Below are 14,373 nucleotides of genomic sequence, written 5' to 3'. Positions count from 1 at the left end.
ACCCTGGACGCCTTCCCGAAATTAGGAGGGTGCGCGTGCGCACACATGCAGACACGTGCACACAATGCCTTTGCAAACCTCTTTATTTTTGCAGAATCCAGATGTTAACCTCCCAGCTGGGGGCCCTCACGCCCTCCTTTTTCATGAATAGTTAAATTGCCGCAGCCAGGCCTGAGCCCCCTCCCACACTCCCTGGTGGTCCACTTTGCCATGGGCAACCTGTCTTCTCCGTACCATAGGCAAAACCTTGAAATTATACTCTTGCCTTGAACATAATTAAATTCTTGGGCAGAGTTTTTTTCAATCACTGTTGACTGTTGTTTTAAATAGTAATTTTTAAAAAAATATCTAGGCCAAATTCATTTCTTCGTGACTACAAATTTTCAAATGGTTACACTTTGTTTCCCTTCTTCTGCGTCTCAAAGATTAAATGTGGCGGCTTTATCTTAGCCCAGGCATAAATGCGTGCAGTTTTTCTCTGCGGATGTAGGTCCCTGTATGTTGAGGGCTGGAGGTGAAGAGGCACCCCTCTTGGGTTGATGAAATAGAGGTGTGTTTATTTTACAAGGAGCAAGGCTCCCTTATGAAATTTGTGCTTAAGATTTCAGAATTAATATGTCTGCTAGGATCCCTTGCTTTTCAAAATCGTGGTATTTTGGCAGAAACTGCTGGGAATCCACCAAATCCTCTCCCCTTCCTAGCTAAGAAAGCTGTACGTCGTCACAGGTTCCCCGGATGGGGACTCCATTTCCCAGCCTCCTTTGCAGCTGGCTGTGGTCATGTGACTCAGCTCCTGGCTGCAGAAGACCAAAGAAGTGTGGGTGTGTCTTATCCCACCCTTTCTTTCCTCAGGAGCCAAACACAGCCGCGGCCACTGCCCGAATGCACCACGAAGAAGGCAGGACCCTGGAGAGTTAATGGGAAACTGGATGAAAGGAACCTGAGTAGAGAGCCCACCTTGCTGACGTGGACCTCAACGAGAGGGAAATAAGGTTATTGTTTTAAAGATTTTATTTATTTATTTTTGAGAAAGAAAAAGAGCGGTAGGAGCAGAGAGAGAACCTCAAGCGGACCCCAAGGTGGGGCTTGATTTAATGGCTCTAAGATCATCACCTGAACCAAAGGCAGACCTTAACCCGCTGAGCCACCCAGGAGTCCATGGAGTGGGGTTTTTAGTCCAAAGCAGCATGTGCTGTGATTCATGTTGGGGAAGATAGTCCCAGTGGTCAAAATAGCCAAGTAGGAATTGATCTAGAATTTCATTGCTTGGCTTGGTTGTCAGAATGACTTAAAGAAACTTTGCCTTCATTTTGTCCCAGCAACAGGACAAAATGTCTCGAGATTCAAGACAAGAAGGTAGTGGATTTTTAGGGGTAGTCAGGATTAGGATAACACTTCTGAGGCTTATTTGTGTCTCATTTTCTGGGGCGAGGCTCTCCCACGTCGCCTCTGGAACATTTATTACCATAGTAGCTACCCAGGCCCCACAGGAAAAAAAAAAAAAAAAAAAAAAAAAAAAAAAAAAGGGCCCCGCAGAAAAAAAAAAAAAAAAAAAAAAAAAAAAAAAAATTCAGGTGCCGCAGTGCTAAAGAGAAGATGTAAACCAAAACCCAGCAAGCACCACTTTTCCTGCAAACCTCGGGGAAGGACATGAGAACTTGGTAGCTGTGCGGGGTCTTAGGAAAGCAAAGTTCGTTAAAGATTTGGCGAGGCTGGAGAGCGCTGTGAAGGTGACAGACCGGAAGTCCGCGGTGAAGACTAACTGGCTGGAGTTACTTAGTGGGGCCATGATTGTTTTCAAAAGTGGGTGCCCCGGTTGTGACACCCCCATTGTTCAAATAGTCTCCCCATTGTCATCTTATATTATCTTCCTGTGGTCATTCCAGCTTGGTTACTAACATCAAGGTTCTAGATTTCCTAATGTTGTTTTGTCCTAGGAGGTGTTAGACACCAGATTTGTGGCTTACCCTTCACGGGCTTGGTGCTAATTTTGATAAGAACATAGTCTTGTACACTGAAAGAGCAATAATACTTTATTTAAAATATATACAAAATTATTACTTTAAAACATATATACTACTATCCAACATATAGCATATAACACTGGTTGACAGAAATTTGGATACCTTTATTCATTCAGCTTGTGATTTCTTTTTTGCTCCTGAAGAACATTCTCTTAAGCTCCCACCAGAGGGGAGGTCCCAGGGGTCTATTACCCAGGGTGGTCTGGCTGTGCTTCTGGACACAACTGAAGCCAAGCAACTCATCTTGAGGGAACTGAAGGCAAAACCTGGCCCTGCCTGGTGCACTAGGGACACGGAGTTGACCGGACCCACGTCAATCAGTCACACGCCAACTGCCAGTCTTCCTGTGCATTCTCTCTCTATCTCTATCTCTCTGCGCTCTCGTCTGCATATAAATGGGTGGGGGAGTTGGTGAGAAAGTGGCAATTATTTCCTTAACAGACCTTCCTCTGGGCTTAGGTTAATGTAAATCATGTTCTCTTTCTTTCCCTCTGTAACCGGTACTGCAGGAAAAGAGCAATAGAATGGGGAGTTGGCCTCTTAACAGTCTTGGAAAGGAAATGAGAAAAGAGACAAAAAGAGACCTTCTGTGCTGTTAGATCAATTTCAACTTACGACTGTCCTGAAATACGTTGGACAACTGGTTTTTGTCACAACCCATGCATTATTCGTCACTATTCCCACAGTGCCTTGCATCTACTAGGTACTTAATAAAAGCTCATTGCATGGGTAAACAAACACACACAGGGGATCTGCTGAGTCCAAGTAGGAAAGGAAACAGACACACAGAATCTGAGCATCTGTGAAACAGTAAGGGACATTGGACCTCATCGGGACCTCCTTCCTTCCTTGGCAATTGGGGAAACTGAGACCCTGTGAAGTGTGGTGAAATGAACAAGTTCACAGGACTAGCTCCTGACAGAGTTAGACTTGCAATCAGATTTTTGGAATCTCCTTGAATTTCGCACTCTCTTCAGATCCGAAGCTGTAACGAGAACTCAGTGACCTCAGTGGCATGCCTGAACTTGAAAATCATCCCCTGAACATCAGAAGCTCCTGATGATGAAGGGTGGCCCTGGGCACAGTGGCCGAGTGGATAGCACAAGCATAAAGGTCCCCTCCGGGCAGCTTTAGTCCTGGGCTCCTGGTGCCAACTGGGGTTGGGAGCCCCAGGTTCTGGCAGGTGGCCTGGACAGCAGCAGTCAGACTGCGGATCTGAATGAGGTAGGAGGAAGGCAGAGCTCAGTGGGGAACCACTCAGAGCTCAGCGGGTCAGGTGTTTATGATGCCCCCACTCCAGCCCCTGTGCTGAAGTCCATGCAGCAGCTCACCAAGACAGCAGCCTTGGGCACTTGGGAGAAAACATAAACCAAGCCCATTGACCGCTTTTGAAACTGAGAGCAAGTCACTATGGATACTTACTGAAAAGATGAATTACAGAAAGAATGGGTTTCTTCTGTGCATGGGATGGATGGCATGAAACAAAGGGAGGCATGGGGAACAGTGGGGGAAAAGAGAGAAGGGGCAGGGGGACTCTCACGGCCCACAGGGAGGGCTTCAGGGCCCAGGGACAGGGCTAGGCCAGGTAGGAGCGGTTGGGTAAATGCAGGATCGCTTGGGTGGACTTCTCATTTCAGCTGAGCTACCCCGATCATTCTCTGGGCTTCAAGCCATGGAAACCTCCCATGTGTCCCACTGAGCAACTGAAAAGCACAGGGGCTCACTCTACTTCCTGGTGCGATTTTGGTTTATCAAAAGGAAGATTGTGCATGATCAGAAAGCCACACCTGACCAACATAAAGAGCCTTGTGTGTTTCCCATGCTCCACAAACATAAATACCTATGAAGAAGGCTGGCATCAAACCAAAGGAGTGGTAACCCATGAGATGATCCCTTCTGGGTTTCCCATCTCAGAGCAGTCACCACAGGGTTGCTCGGAAACAGGTGCACAAGCAGCTCTTTAGAGCCTTTCTCCAGCCCCCACACTCAGTCTCTTTGCCTTCTCCCTAACTTTCTGCCTCCATGTGCCTACCCCATTCCCACTTTATCTCAACTACCTTCCACTTTCCATCAAAACCCAAAACGGCTCTTCTCCAGTGAGGAACAAAAATAATTCATCTTGCAAACCTGGGAGCTGCAACCCATCCGGGAACAGATGGTACATTTGTGCTTACAGGGAGGGCCACCAAACCTGCAGACTACCATCAACGCTGCTGGGACACAGAGCAGAAGGGCGTATGAGCTCCTTCCGGCCTGGAACTAGCACATGCGGCTCCTCCCGCTGGCATCCTTCTAAACGGCGGACTGGTTTTCATTGCACACATAGACTGTGCTGGGCTGGATTCTCCTCCGGATCCGCTCAGGCACTTTGGGAAGGATTTGGACAGTCTGGGGCAGCAGCTCAATGCAGGCCTCACGGAATTTTTTGATTCTCCAGCAGTAAACAATGGGGTTGAAGACGGACTTGAGGTAGCTGAGCCACAGGACGCAGGAGCTGGTGGTGTAGAAGGAGGAGCTGCAGTAGAAGCCCTGACTGAACACCGACAGCAGGCTGTAGACCGAGTGCGGCAGCCAGCAGAGCGAGAAGCCCACGAAGAGGATCAGGATGGTGGTGCAGGCCTTGGTCTTGAAGCTCAAGTCCAAGCTGACCTGCTGTTGCCGCTGCAGCCTCCGTAGGCCAGCCCTAGTGAGCTGTCTGAGGTCCAGGCTGTCGGACTCGTTGTGCACGCGGATGGCGTTCTTGCGGACCGTGTGCAGAATGCACAGGTAGGAGCACAGCATGACGCTGAAGGGCACGAAGAACACAGCCACCACCAGCACCACCACGTAGGCGCGCTCTGCTGGGAACTCCGTGTAGCCCAGTACGCACTGCGGGGCCCGCGCCGGCACCTCCATGAACGTCGGGCCAGCCAGCGAGGGCGCTGACACGCAGAACGACAGCGCCCAGGAAACGGCGATGATCCTCTTGGCCCGCCGCGGGTTCAGCTTGTCCTGGCGGTGGACGATGATGAGGAAGCGGTCCACACTGATGATGAGCAGGATGGCCACGCCCTCCAGGACAAAAAACCAGTAAAGGGTGGCTGAGAGCCGGCAGAAGTAATCCCCAAAGTGCCAGTGGACCGTGATCAAGGTGACGGCCGTGAAAGGCATGCAGCATAAGGACAGCATGATGTCAGAGAAGGCCAGAGTGGCCAGCAGCAGGTTGATGGCGGAACGCATGGCTGGTCGCTGGTACACGATGATGCAGACCACAGAATTGCCAAGGAATCCCACCACGATCATTAGCATCATGATTATTGCCAAGGATATCCTGAGGGGGGCAGAGGGTGTGGTGACCCCAGAGGCTGACACGTTGCTCCCATTAAGCAACAAGTACTGATAAGTCTCAGTGTTGGAGCTATTGCAGGCCATCATGGAAAAAAACTTGGAGCCCAGACGGAAAGGACTGGAAGGACTCCCCTCAGCGCTTCGGTGGCTGCCATTTTCTGTCTGTTGGTTGCATGTCTGGGATCTCTAGGGTATGGGAATGGTGGTGAGCAGAAGTCTTTCTTTGGGAGCGATAACCAGGATTTGCAATTCATGGATCACAGCCTCATCGTCTGCAGACGACTGACTGTGTCTGCAGCTTCCTGCTTGGATGCTCTCCGTAGCCTAGAGAAGAGAGGAGCAGGGGAGAGAAGGGAGTGAGACTTTCCAAGCACGTTTTGCACACAGCAGTGTTTAGATTTTACAGGTTTTATAAACATGGCGGTGGAGAGAAAAAAGGACTCATTGATTCATTCACCATTTGGGATAAAGCTTGGCAGTCGCAAATACTGTGTGCCTTGTCGAGTAGCCCAGGGAAATCTCATCAGACCTACTTTGTGGTGGGATGAGGAAGGGAATACTCTGTAGTCCATATTTATTTAATGAATATGCATTTGATACATTTTATTGTAAGGAACCTGACCAAATGAAACTTTGGATAAGCCAACTTCCTTTAGCATGCCAGCTTTGTGAGGGCAGGGATTTTTGTGTGTGTCTTGCGCTCTGCTGTATCCTCAGCACTTAGAACGGTGTCTGGCACAGAGAAGATGCCCAGTGTTGAGTTGAAGTTCATAAATACATGGAAGTTGATGCTGTTGCTAAAATATTTTTAACTTTTTTTTTTTAAGATTTTATTTATTTAATTGACAGAGAGAGAGAAAACAAGCAGTGGGAGCGACTGGCAGAGGGAGAGGGAGAAGCAGGCTTCCTGCTGAACAGGGAGCCTGATGCGGGGCTGGATCCCAGGACCCCTGGGATCGCGACATGAGCTGAAGGCAGACGCTTCACCGACTGAGCTGCCAAGGTACCCCGTAATTTATTTTGATATAAGTGTAGATTCACATGCAGTTGTGAGAAAAAAAAATTCAGTGAGATCTCATATGCCCTTTACCCACTTTTCCCTAATAGTAAAGTCTTAAGTTAAAGTAGTGTTGTCTTGCCGTAGGATTACTTTTGGAAATGCTGATGGAAAGGAAGAAACTCTATCCCTAAAGATAGGTTCTTTTAAAAGATAATGTTGATTTTTATTTCTTGTCTCATAGGTGGGGTAAGAATGGTGTCCAGTAGCCCACGTGTGGACTCAGATTGCCTGGGCTGGGTAGAATCTACACCCACTACTTATCTATCCCTGGGCACCCTCCAGCAGGTGGCTGAGCCTCTGCTGATAGGACTACCTCCTCTGTAGCCCATAAGTAATTATTAAGCCTACTACAGAGGAGCTGCAAAGATGAAATGGGAGAATACCCACAGAGTGATTTAACCACACCTAGATCATAGATGGTATTCAAGAAATGTTAACTATTATCATTGGAACCCCGAGGAAAAGCAATCACAATGTTACAATTGCTATTGTTTCATTTGTATGTTATACACATAGAATATTTGCATCTGTTCTAGATCAGTGGCTCTGGGTACCCCAGGGAGAGGGTATTCGTAATACATTTCCCGTTCCCCCACCCCTCAGCATTTTCAATACAGGCATACCTTGTTTTACGGCCCTTCCCTTTGCCGTGCCTTGCAAATGATTGCATTTTGTTTGTGTGTTTGTTTATGAATTGACGGTGTGTGGCTACCCTGGGTCGAACAAGCTTATCAGCACCCTTTTTCCAACAGCATTTGCTCTCTTGGCATCACTGTGTCACATTTTGGTAATTCTTCCACTATTTCAAATTTTGTCATTATCATTCTATTTGAACTGCTACAATTTCATGTTAAAACGTTAATGTGTGAGGAGTTGCTTCTTACGGATGAGTAAAGAAAGTGGTTTCTTGAGATGGAATCTCTTCCTGGTGAAGAGGCTGTAGAGATTGTTGCAATGACAGCAAAGTATTCTGACTGTTTCGTGAACTCCATCAATAATGCAGTGGCAGGGTTTGAAGATAGACTCCAGTTCTGGAAGAGGTTCTACTGTGGGTAAACTGCTGTCAAAGAGCTTCGCCTGCTACAGAGAACTGCTCCTGAAAGGAGGAGTCGATCAGTGTGACAAACGTCATCTTTGTCTCATTTCAAGAAATTGCTACAGGAAACAATGTGGCTGTGGTGGGGGACAAGGAGAGACAAAGAAAGAAGGAGAGAGGGAGGGAGAGAGGAAAGAAAGGAAGGAAGGAAGAAAAGAAAGAAGGACATTGCCATGGCCCAGCCCCCTGCTTTCAGCAACCACCACCCTGATTAGCAGCAACCATCAACACGGAGGCAAGACCCTCCCCACTAGCAAAAAGATTACAAACTGCTGAAAACTCAGATGATGGATAGCATTTTTTAGCAGAGTATTTTAAAATTAAGGTATGCGTGTGCTTTTTTGAAGATAGAATACCATTTGACACTTATAGGCTAGAGTTTAGTATAAGTACAACTTTTTTTTAAAGAATTTATTTATTTTTCCAGAATGCGAGCAAGCACAAGCGGGGGAGCAGCAGGAAGAGGGAGAAGGAGGCCCCCCCCACCAAGCAAGGTGCCCGATGAGGGGGACCCGATCTCAGGACCACGGGATGACAACCTGAGCTGAAGGCAGACGGCCAACCGACTGAGCCACCCAGGCATCCTGTAAGCACAACTTTTATATGTGCCAGGGAACCAAAAAAGTCATTGGACTCACTATATTGCGACATTCGCTATATGGCAGCGGTCTGGAACCGAACCAGCACTATCTCCGAGGTGTGATTGTATAGCTGATTGGTCGGGCAGCTGACCCAACCGCAGCTAATGCATAGCCTAGCCAATGACGGCAGAGTCCAAATGCTCTCACTCACTCAGCCTGAAATCTGAATGAGGTACTATTAAGCTACTAAAGAGCTGCCCTGAGGGATGTAAGAGAAGGGAATAGAGAGAGAAGTCTCAAGGCCACAAGGGTATGATAGATACTCTGCCTTTGCTTCTCCAGTTCTCCTGGCTACTCTCTCCCTTGCCACTGTGGGAAGGGAGGCAGGGGAGGGCTTTTTTGCTCTGGCTCCCTCCCACCTGGTTGTGGCTGGCAGTGGTTTATTCCTCTCCAAAGCTCTCAGCGCCTCTTAGGGAGTCTGCCCTACAGCCCAGCACTCTCTGCAGACTACCTCCTGGCTCCTACCTCAACCTGCAGGCTTAGGAATGACGGGGCTTCCTGATGCTGCTAGCCCAGGGTGCTTCTCCAGCCCTCCTGGGTCTCCCTTAACCTGGCCTCTCCTTTGACAAGAATCCCTTATTAATCAGGGGCTGATCTCCTTCCTATCTATACTGTGATTGATACAAGAAGTCCTGGCTGACCAGAGCTATGAGGAGGCAGAAACCAAGAGTAAGTAGCTATGAGGAGGTAAAGGAAAGTGACATGTGTGTGTATAAGGAAACAGAAACACAGGGAAACCTACCTCAATTCATGACAGGTTTCCAATCAGAGTTGCATTTCCAAATGCAAATCAGTATTTATGCCTCTGTTTTTAATTGCATTCTTAGCTTTTTGCTTTCATGTAGCTGTTAGCCATTGGTACGTCCTCTTTGGGGAAATGTATAATCAGGTCCTTTGTCTATTTTTTTTCCATTGGATTGTTTTTTCACTCTTGGGTTGTATCTCTTTATATATTTTGGATATTAACCCCTTATAAGATCCACGGTTTGCAAGTATTATCCCATTCTACAGGCTGCCTTTTCATTTTGCTGATGGTTTCTTTTGCTGTGCAGAAGCTTTTTAACTCGATGTCCTCTAGCTTTTTTTTATTTTTGCCTTTTGTTGCTTGTTGATGTCATATCCAAGAAGTCATTGCTAAGACCAATGTCAAGGAGCCATTTTTCTATGTTTTAATAGTTTTGGGTCTTACATTTAAGCCTTTAATACATTTCAGGTAAAATTTTTGTGAGTGGTGTGAGATAGGGGTCCAATTTCATTCTTTTGTTTGTGAATATCTGGTTTTCCCACCATCACTTATTGGAGACTATCCTTTCCCCATAAGTATCCTTTGTCAAATATTAGTTGACCACACATGTATGAGTTTATTTCTGGGCTCTCAATTCTGTTCCATTGATGTATGTACCTGTTTTTATGCCAGTACCATATCATTTGGATCACAATAGCTTTTTCTTTCTTTCTTTTTTTTTTTAAAGGATTATTTATTTATTTATTTGACAGAGAGAGATCACAAGTAGACAGAGAGGCAGGCAGAGAGAGAGGAGGAAGCAGGCTCCCCGCTGAGCAGAGAGCCCAATGTGGGGCTTGATCCCAGGACCCTGGGATCATGACCTGAGCCGAAGGCAGAGGCATTAACTCACTGAGCCACCCAGGTGCCCCCACAATAGCTTTTAATAACGTTTGAAATCAGGAATTATGATGTTTTTAGCTTTGACCTTCTTTCTCAGGATTGCTTTGGCTATTCAAAGTCTTTATGAGGTGGTGTTGTTTTTGTTGTTGTTGTTGTTGTTGTTTGGCTGCTGTCATGTTTCCTTGATTTTTTTTATGATCTCTGTGCTCATGGGTTGGTGTCTGCCCATTTGAGGAAATATGCACTCTTCTAGTCTTTATAGACTGACTTCAGCAACCAAGCTGGCCTAGAGATTCTGGGTGGGTCATCTGGCGATGTCTGGGTCAATAGGTGAGCAGCCCTGATGCTTGGGTACAATGGGTGAGGATTGGCCTTGAGCCTGCATTTATAGGCCTAAAACCTGGTCCATGTGGGTGGGCCTGGATCCTGGGTCCCCAGGGGTCAAGCAGACTCCAGGGATCACTGAGGTGGGCCCCAAGTCTGGATTCACAGGCTTGGTCCAAAGGCTGGGGACATGAGGGTGGTCAATGACCTGGGGCTTCAGGGACAGACCTGGAGATGGGTCTGCAAGGGCCTTTCGGGTGCTAGAGTAAGCTAGGAATCTAAGTCCGTGAGAGCTGGTTTAGACTCTGAATCTATGGGGGCTGGTTGGTCCTGGGATGAGCCAGTGGCCTGGGTCAGCCCATAGTAGTTGGCCCGGAGCTTGGGCTGATTGAGAGCTGGAGGCCACAGGAGTTACTGGGCCAGCAAGAGCCAGCTGACACTGGGGTGAGCAGGTAGCCTGAGTTCACAGGAGCCTCTAGGAGCTTGGTGCCCTGGGAGCCACCTAGGGCTGTAGGAATTGGCATGGTACTGGGGGTCCCTGGTGAAGTCAGGTGCTCACTTTTCTCCTCCCATGGAGACAGGGTGTCTCTCTGTGCTGGGCTACCAGGTTTGGGGTAGGGGATGATGGAAGGAATGTGAATCCATCTTTCCTTGCCTCCATTGTTATTTCCAGGAGAGAGGATTCATTTAGCTTGGCAAATGTTTCCATAAGATGGAGTACACTTTTGAATTGCTAAACATTCCTTATGTACTTCATTTTAAAAATCACCAAATAGTGATATAAAATAAACCTGCAGGAGTCTGTTGTATTTCAGTACAATAGCAATGAAGCAATAGAAAGAGAAATCAAGGAATCGATCCCATTTATAATTGCACCAAAAACCATAAGATACCTGAAATAAACCTAACCAAGAGGCAAAAGATCTGAACTCTGAAAACTATGGTACACTTATGAAAGAAATTGAGGAAGACAGGAAGAAATGGAAAAACATTCTATGCTCATAGATTACAAGAATAAATACTGTTAAAATGTCCATGCTATGCAAAACAATCTACACATTCAATGTAATCAATCCTTATCAAAATACTATCAGCATTTTTCACAGAGCTCAAACAAATAATCCTAAAATTGGTATGAAACTAGAAAAGACCCCAAATAGCCAAAGTAATGTTGAAAAAGAAAGTGAAGTTAGAGGCATCTCAATTCCAGACTTCAAGCTGTATCACAAAGCTGTAATCATCAAGATAGTATGGTTCTGGCACAAGAACAGACACAGATCAATGGAACAGAATAAAGAACACAGAAATGGACCCTTAACTTTATGGTCAACTAATCTTCAACAAAGCAGGAAGGAATATCCAATGGCAAAAAGACAGTCTCTTCAACAAATGGTGTGGGGAAAATTGGACAGCCACATGCAGAAGAATGAAATTAGACCATTTTCTTACACCATACACAAAAATAAACTCAAAATGGATGAAAGACCTAAATGTGAGACAGGACTCCATGAGAATCCTAGAGGAGAACATAGGCGGCAAACTCTCTGACCTCTGCCACATCATCTTGCTAGACACATCTCCAAAGGCAAGGGAAACAAAGACAAAAATGAACTATTGGGACTATATCCAGATAAAAACCTTTTGCACAGCAAAGGAAACAGTCAACAAAATTAGAAGACAACCAACAGAATGGAGAAGATATTTGCAAATATCTTATCAGATGAAGGGCTAGTATCCAAAATCTATAAAGAACTTATCAAACTCAACACCCCCAAAACAAAAAATCCAGACAAGAAATGGGCAGAAGATACGAATAGACATTTCTCCAAAGAAGACATCCAGATGGCCAATAGACACTTGAAAAAATGCTCACATCACTCGGCATCAGGGAAATACAAATCAAAACCACAATGAGATACCACCTCACACCTATGAGATTGGCTAAAATTAACAAGCCAGGAAACAACAGATGTTGGTGAGGATGTGGAGAGTGGGGAAAAGTCTCGCACTGTTGGTGGCAATGCAGGCTGGGGCAGCCACTCTGGAAAATAGTATGGAGGTTCCTCAAAAAGTTAAAAAGAGAACTATCCTATGACTTAGCAATTGCACTACTGAGTATTTATCCAAAGGATACAAACATAGTGATTTGAAGGGGCACATGTTCCCCAGTGTTTATTGCAGCAATGTCTACAATAGCCAAATGATGGAAAGAGCCAAGATGTCCATTGGCAGATGATTAGATAATGAAGATGTGGTCAGTCGGCCTGTCTGTCTATCTATCTATCCAATGGAATATTACTCATCCATCAAAACGAATGAAATCTTACCATTTGCAACGACGTGGATGAAACCAGAGGGTATTATGCTAAGCAAAATAAGCCAGCTGGAGTAAGACAAATACAGTATGATTTCACTCATATGTGGAATTTAAGAAACAAAACAGATGAACATAGGGGAAGGGCAAGACAAATATAATAAGACAAAAAGAGAGAGGGAAGCACACCATAAGAGACTCTTAATTGTAGAGAACAAACTGAGGATTGCTGGAGGGGAGTTGGGTGGGGAAGCTGGAGGGATTTGGGTGATGGGCAAGTGCGGGCACTCGAAGCAGTGAGCACAGCTTGTTATATGCAACTGATGAGACACTAAATTCTACCCCTGAAACTAATAATATAGTGTATGTTAACTGAATTGAATTTAAACAAAATTAAAAAAAAAATCGCCTAACAGTATAATAAAATTTTAAAATGTAGGAGCTAATGAACCAACAATTTGACAAAATGTTCTTTTTACAGCCCAGGTGTTTTTTTTTTATTTTTTAATTTTGGGAAACAAATGTGTAATAATTTCCATAAAAAGAGTGTTGTAGTTATAAATGCAAGGTGAATGGACTGGCAGGAGAACCTGCAGGAGGGGAGGCAGTGGCTTCTGGCCACACCTGGCCTCTGGAATCTCTGTTGCCATGGTGGAGGATCTCGAGGCAGAACTTCCCTGGGAGTGGGGAGGCTTGTGCAGGCAAGGCCTGAAGATGAGCAGTAGGAGCACAACTGACCCACTCCAGACTCCCTCCTTCCATGGTTAAAGGCACCAGAGTGAAAGGAATAAAAGGAAACTAGAATTTTCTTCATTCTTTTACTTTCCACCAGAAACAAAACATGGGAGTCAGACAAGAATTAGACTTGACAGAGACTTCCAGAGACCCCGCAGGGACACACTTTGACCTGCTTTTCTTCTTCTTCAGAAGCCCTTTTCCTGCTTTCCACTTAGCAAGACCCACTTCTGCCTCTGTGCTTTCAAGAAAGCGTCTTTCTTCCTGAGCTCCTTATGGTCGGTATTATAGATAAAGGGATCCCCTGCTTTTTGAAAGTTTTCCGTATGCCACTTTGTTTTTAGGTAGAACCTACATTTGTCCTGGTTTTCACTAAGTGAAAGAAATCCAAAGAGGATTTTTGCTTTTACCAAATAAAGGGCAAGAAGCGACAATAATATTCAGCATCAGTTTTGCAAGGAGCCGCTTGAGAAACAGTGTGCACCCGAGCTCCTTCCTGCGGATCTATGCTCAGCATCTCAGCATCACACCACCAGTGCTCTGACCCTTGTCTGCAAGTATCTGGGCTTTATCTTCATTTAGGCTCTGCATCCGCTAGCAAGATGTGTCTGCAGGTATCAGAAAAGCCCAACAGAGCTAATCCTTTAGGTCTGGGAGTCCTGAATTTCTTTTCCCCATATAAATTAATGGCAGTTGCTTCTTTGCTGACTACCATTTCTTTTTTTTTTTTTTATTGTGTTATGTTAGTTACCATAAAATACATCATAAGTTTTTGATGCAGTGTTCCAAGATTCATTGTTTATGTACAACACCCAGCCCTCCATGCACTATGAGCCTTCCTTAATACCTGCCACCAGGCTCACCTATCCCCCCGTGTCCCTCCCCTCCAAAACCCTCAGTTTGTTTCTCAGAGTCCATAGTCTCTAATGGTTCATCTCCTCCTGCGATTTGCCCCAATGCACTTTTTCTTTCCTTCTCCTAATGTCCTCCATGCTATTCCTTATGTTCCACAAGTAAGTGAAACCATATGATAATTGACTCTCTCTCCTTGACTTATTTCACTCAGCATAATTGCTTCCAGCCCCATGGGGACTGCAAAAGTTGGGTATTCATCCTTTCTGATGGAGGCATAATACTCCATAGTATATATGGACCACATCTTCTTTATGCATTCGTCTATTGAAGGGCATCTTGGCTCTTTCCAGTTTGGCGACTGTGGCCATTG

General features: G+C 45.7%; 1 protein-coding gene and 1 long non-coding RNA gene across 3 annotated transcripts in view; one reads left to right on the top strand and one right to left on the bottom strand.

The window, feature by feature from the left end:
• Positions 1 to 875: 875 nt before the first annotated feature.
• LOC132022614 (uncharacterized) overlaps positions 876 to 14,373 on the top strand; it is a 63,258-nt gene continuing 49,760 nt past the window's right edge. Inside the window, exons 1-3 of one of the 2 annotated variants that reach the window (XR_009405649.1) lie at positions 876 to 992; positions 6,201 to 6,354; positions 7,935 to 8,093. This is a non-coding gene — a long non-coding RNA (uncharacterized LOC132022614). Of the gene's footprint in view, positions 993 to 6,178; positions 6,355 to 7,934; positions 8,094 to 14,373 lie in introns of both variants that reach the window. The other variant, XR_009405650.1, reaches the window with a different exon arrangement.
• Positions 2,038 to 14,373, bottom strand: part of GPR45 (G protein-coupled receptor 45) — a 43,992-nt gene continuing 31,656 nt past the window's right edge. The window contains exon 2 of the mRNA XM_059407863.1: positions 2,038 to 5,675. Coding sequence (XP_059263846.1) covers positions 4,317 to 5,438 — 1,122 coding nt within the window. The 5' untranslated portion in view covers positions 5,439 to 5,675 and the 3' untranslated portion in view covers positions 2,038 to 4,316. The remainder of the gene's footprint in view (positions 5,676 to 14,373) is intronic.

The sequence above is a fragment of the Mustela nigripes genome, chromosome 7 (genome assembly GCF_022355385.1).
Source record: "Mustela nigripes isolate SB6536 chromosome 7, MUSNIG.SB6536, whole genome shotgun sequence".
NCBI classification, from domain to species: domain Eukaryota; kingdom Metazoa; phylum Chordata; class Mammalia; order Carnivora; family Mustelidae; genus Mustela; species Mustela nigripes.
The sequence above is the reverse complement of the archived record's forward strand: the minus strand, read 5'-3'. Positions and strand labels throughout refer to the sequence as shown.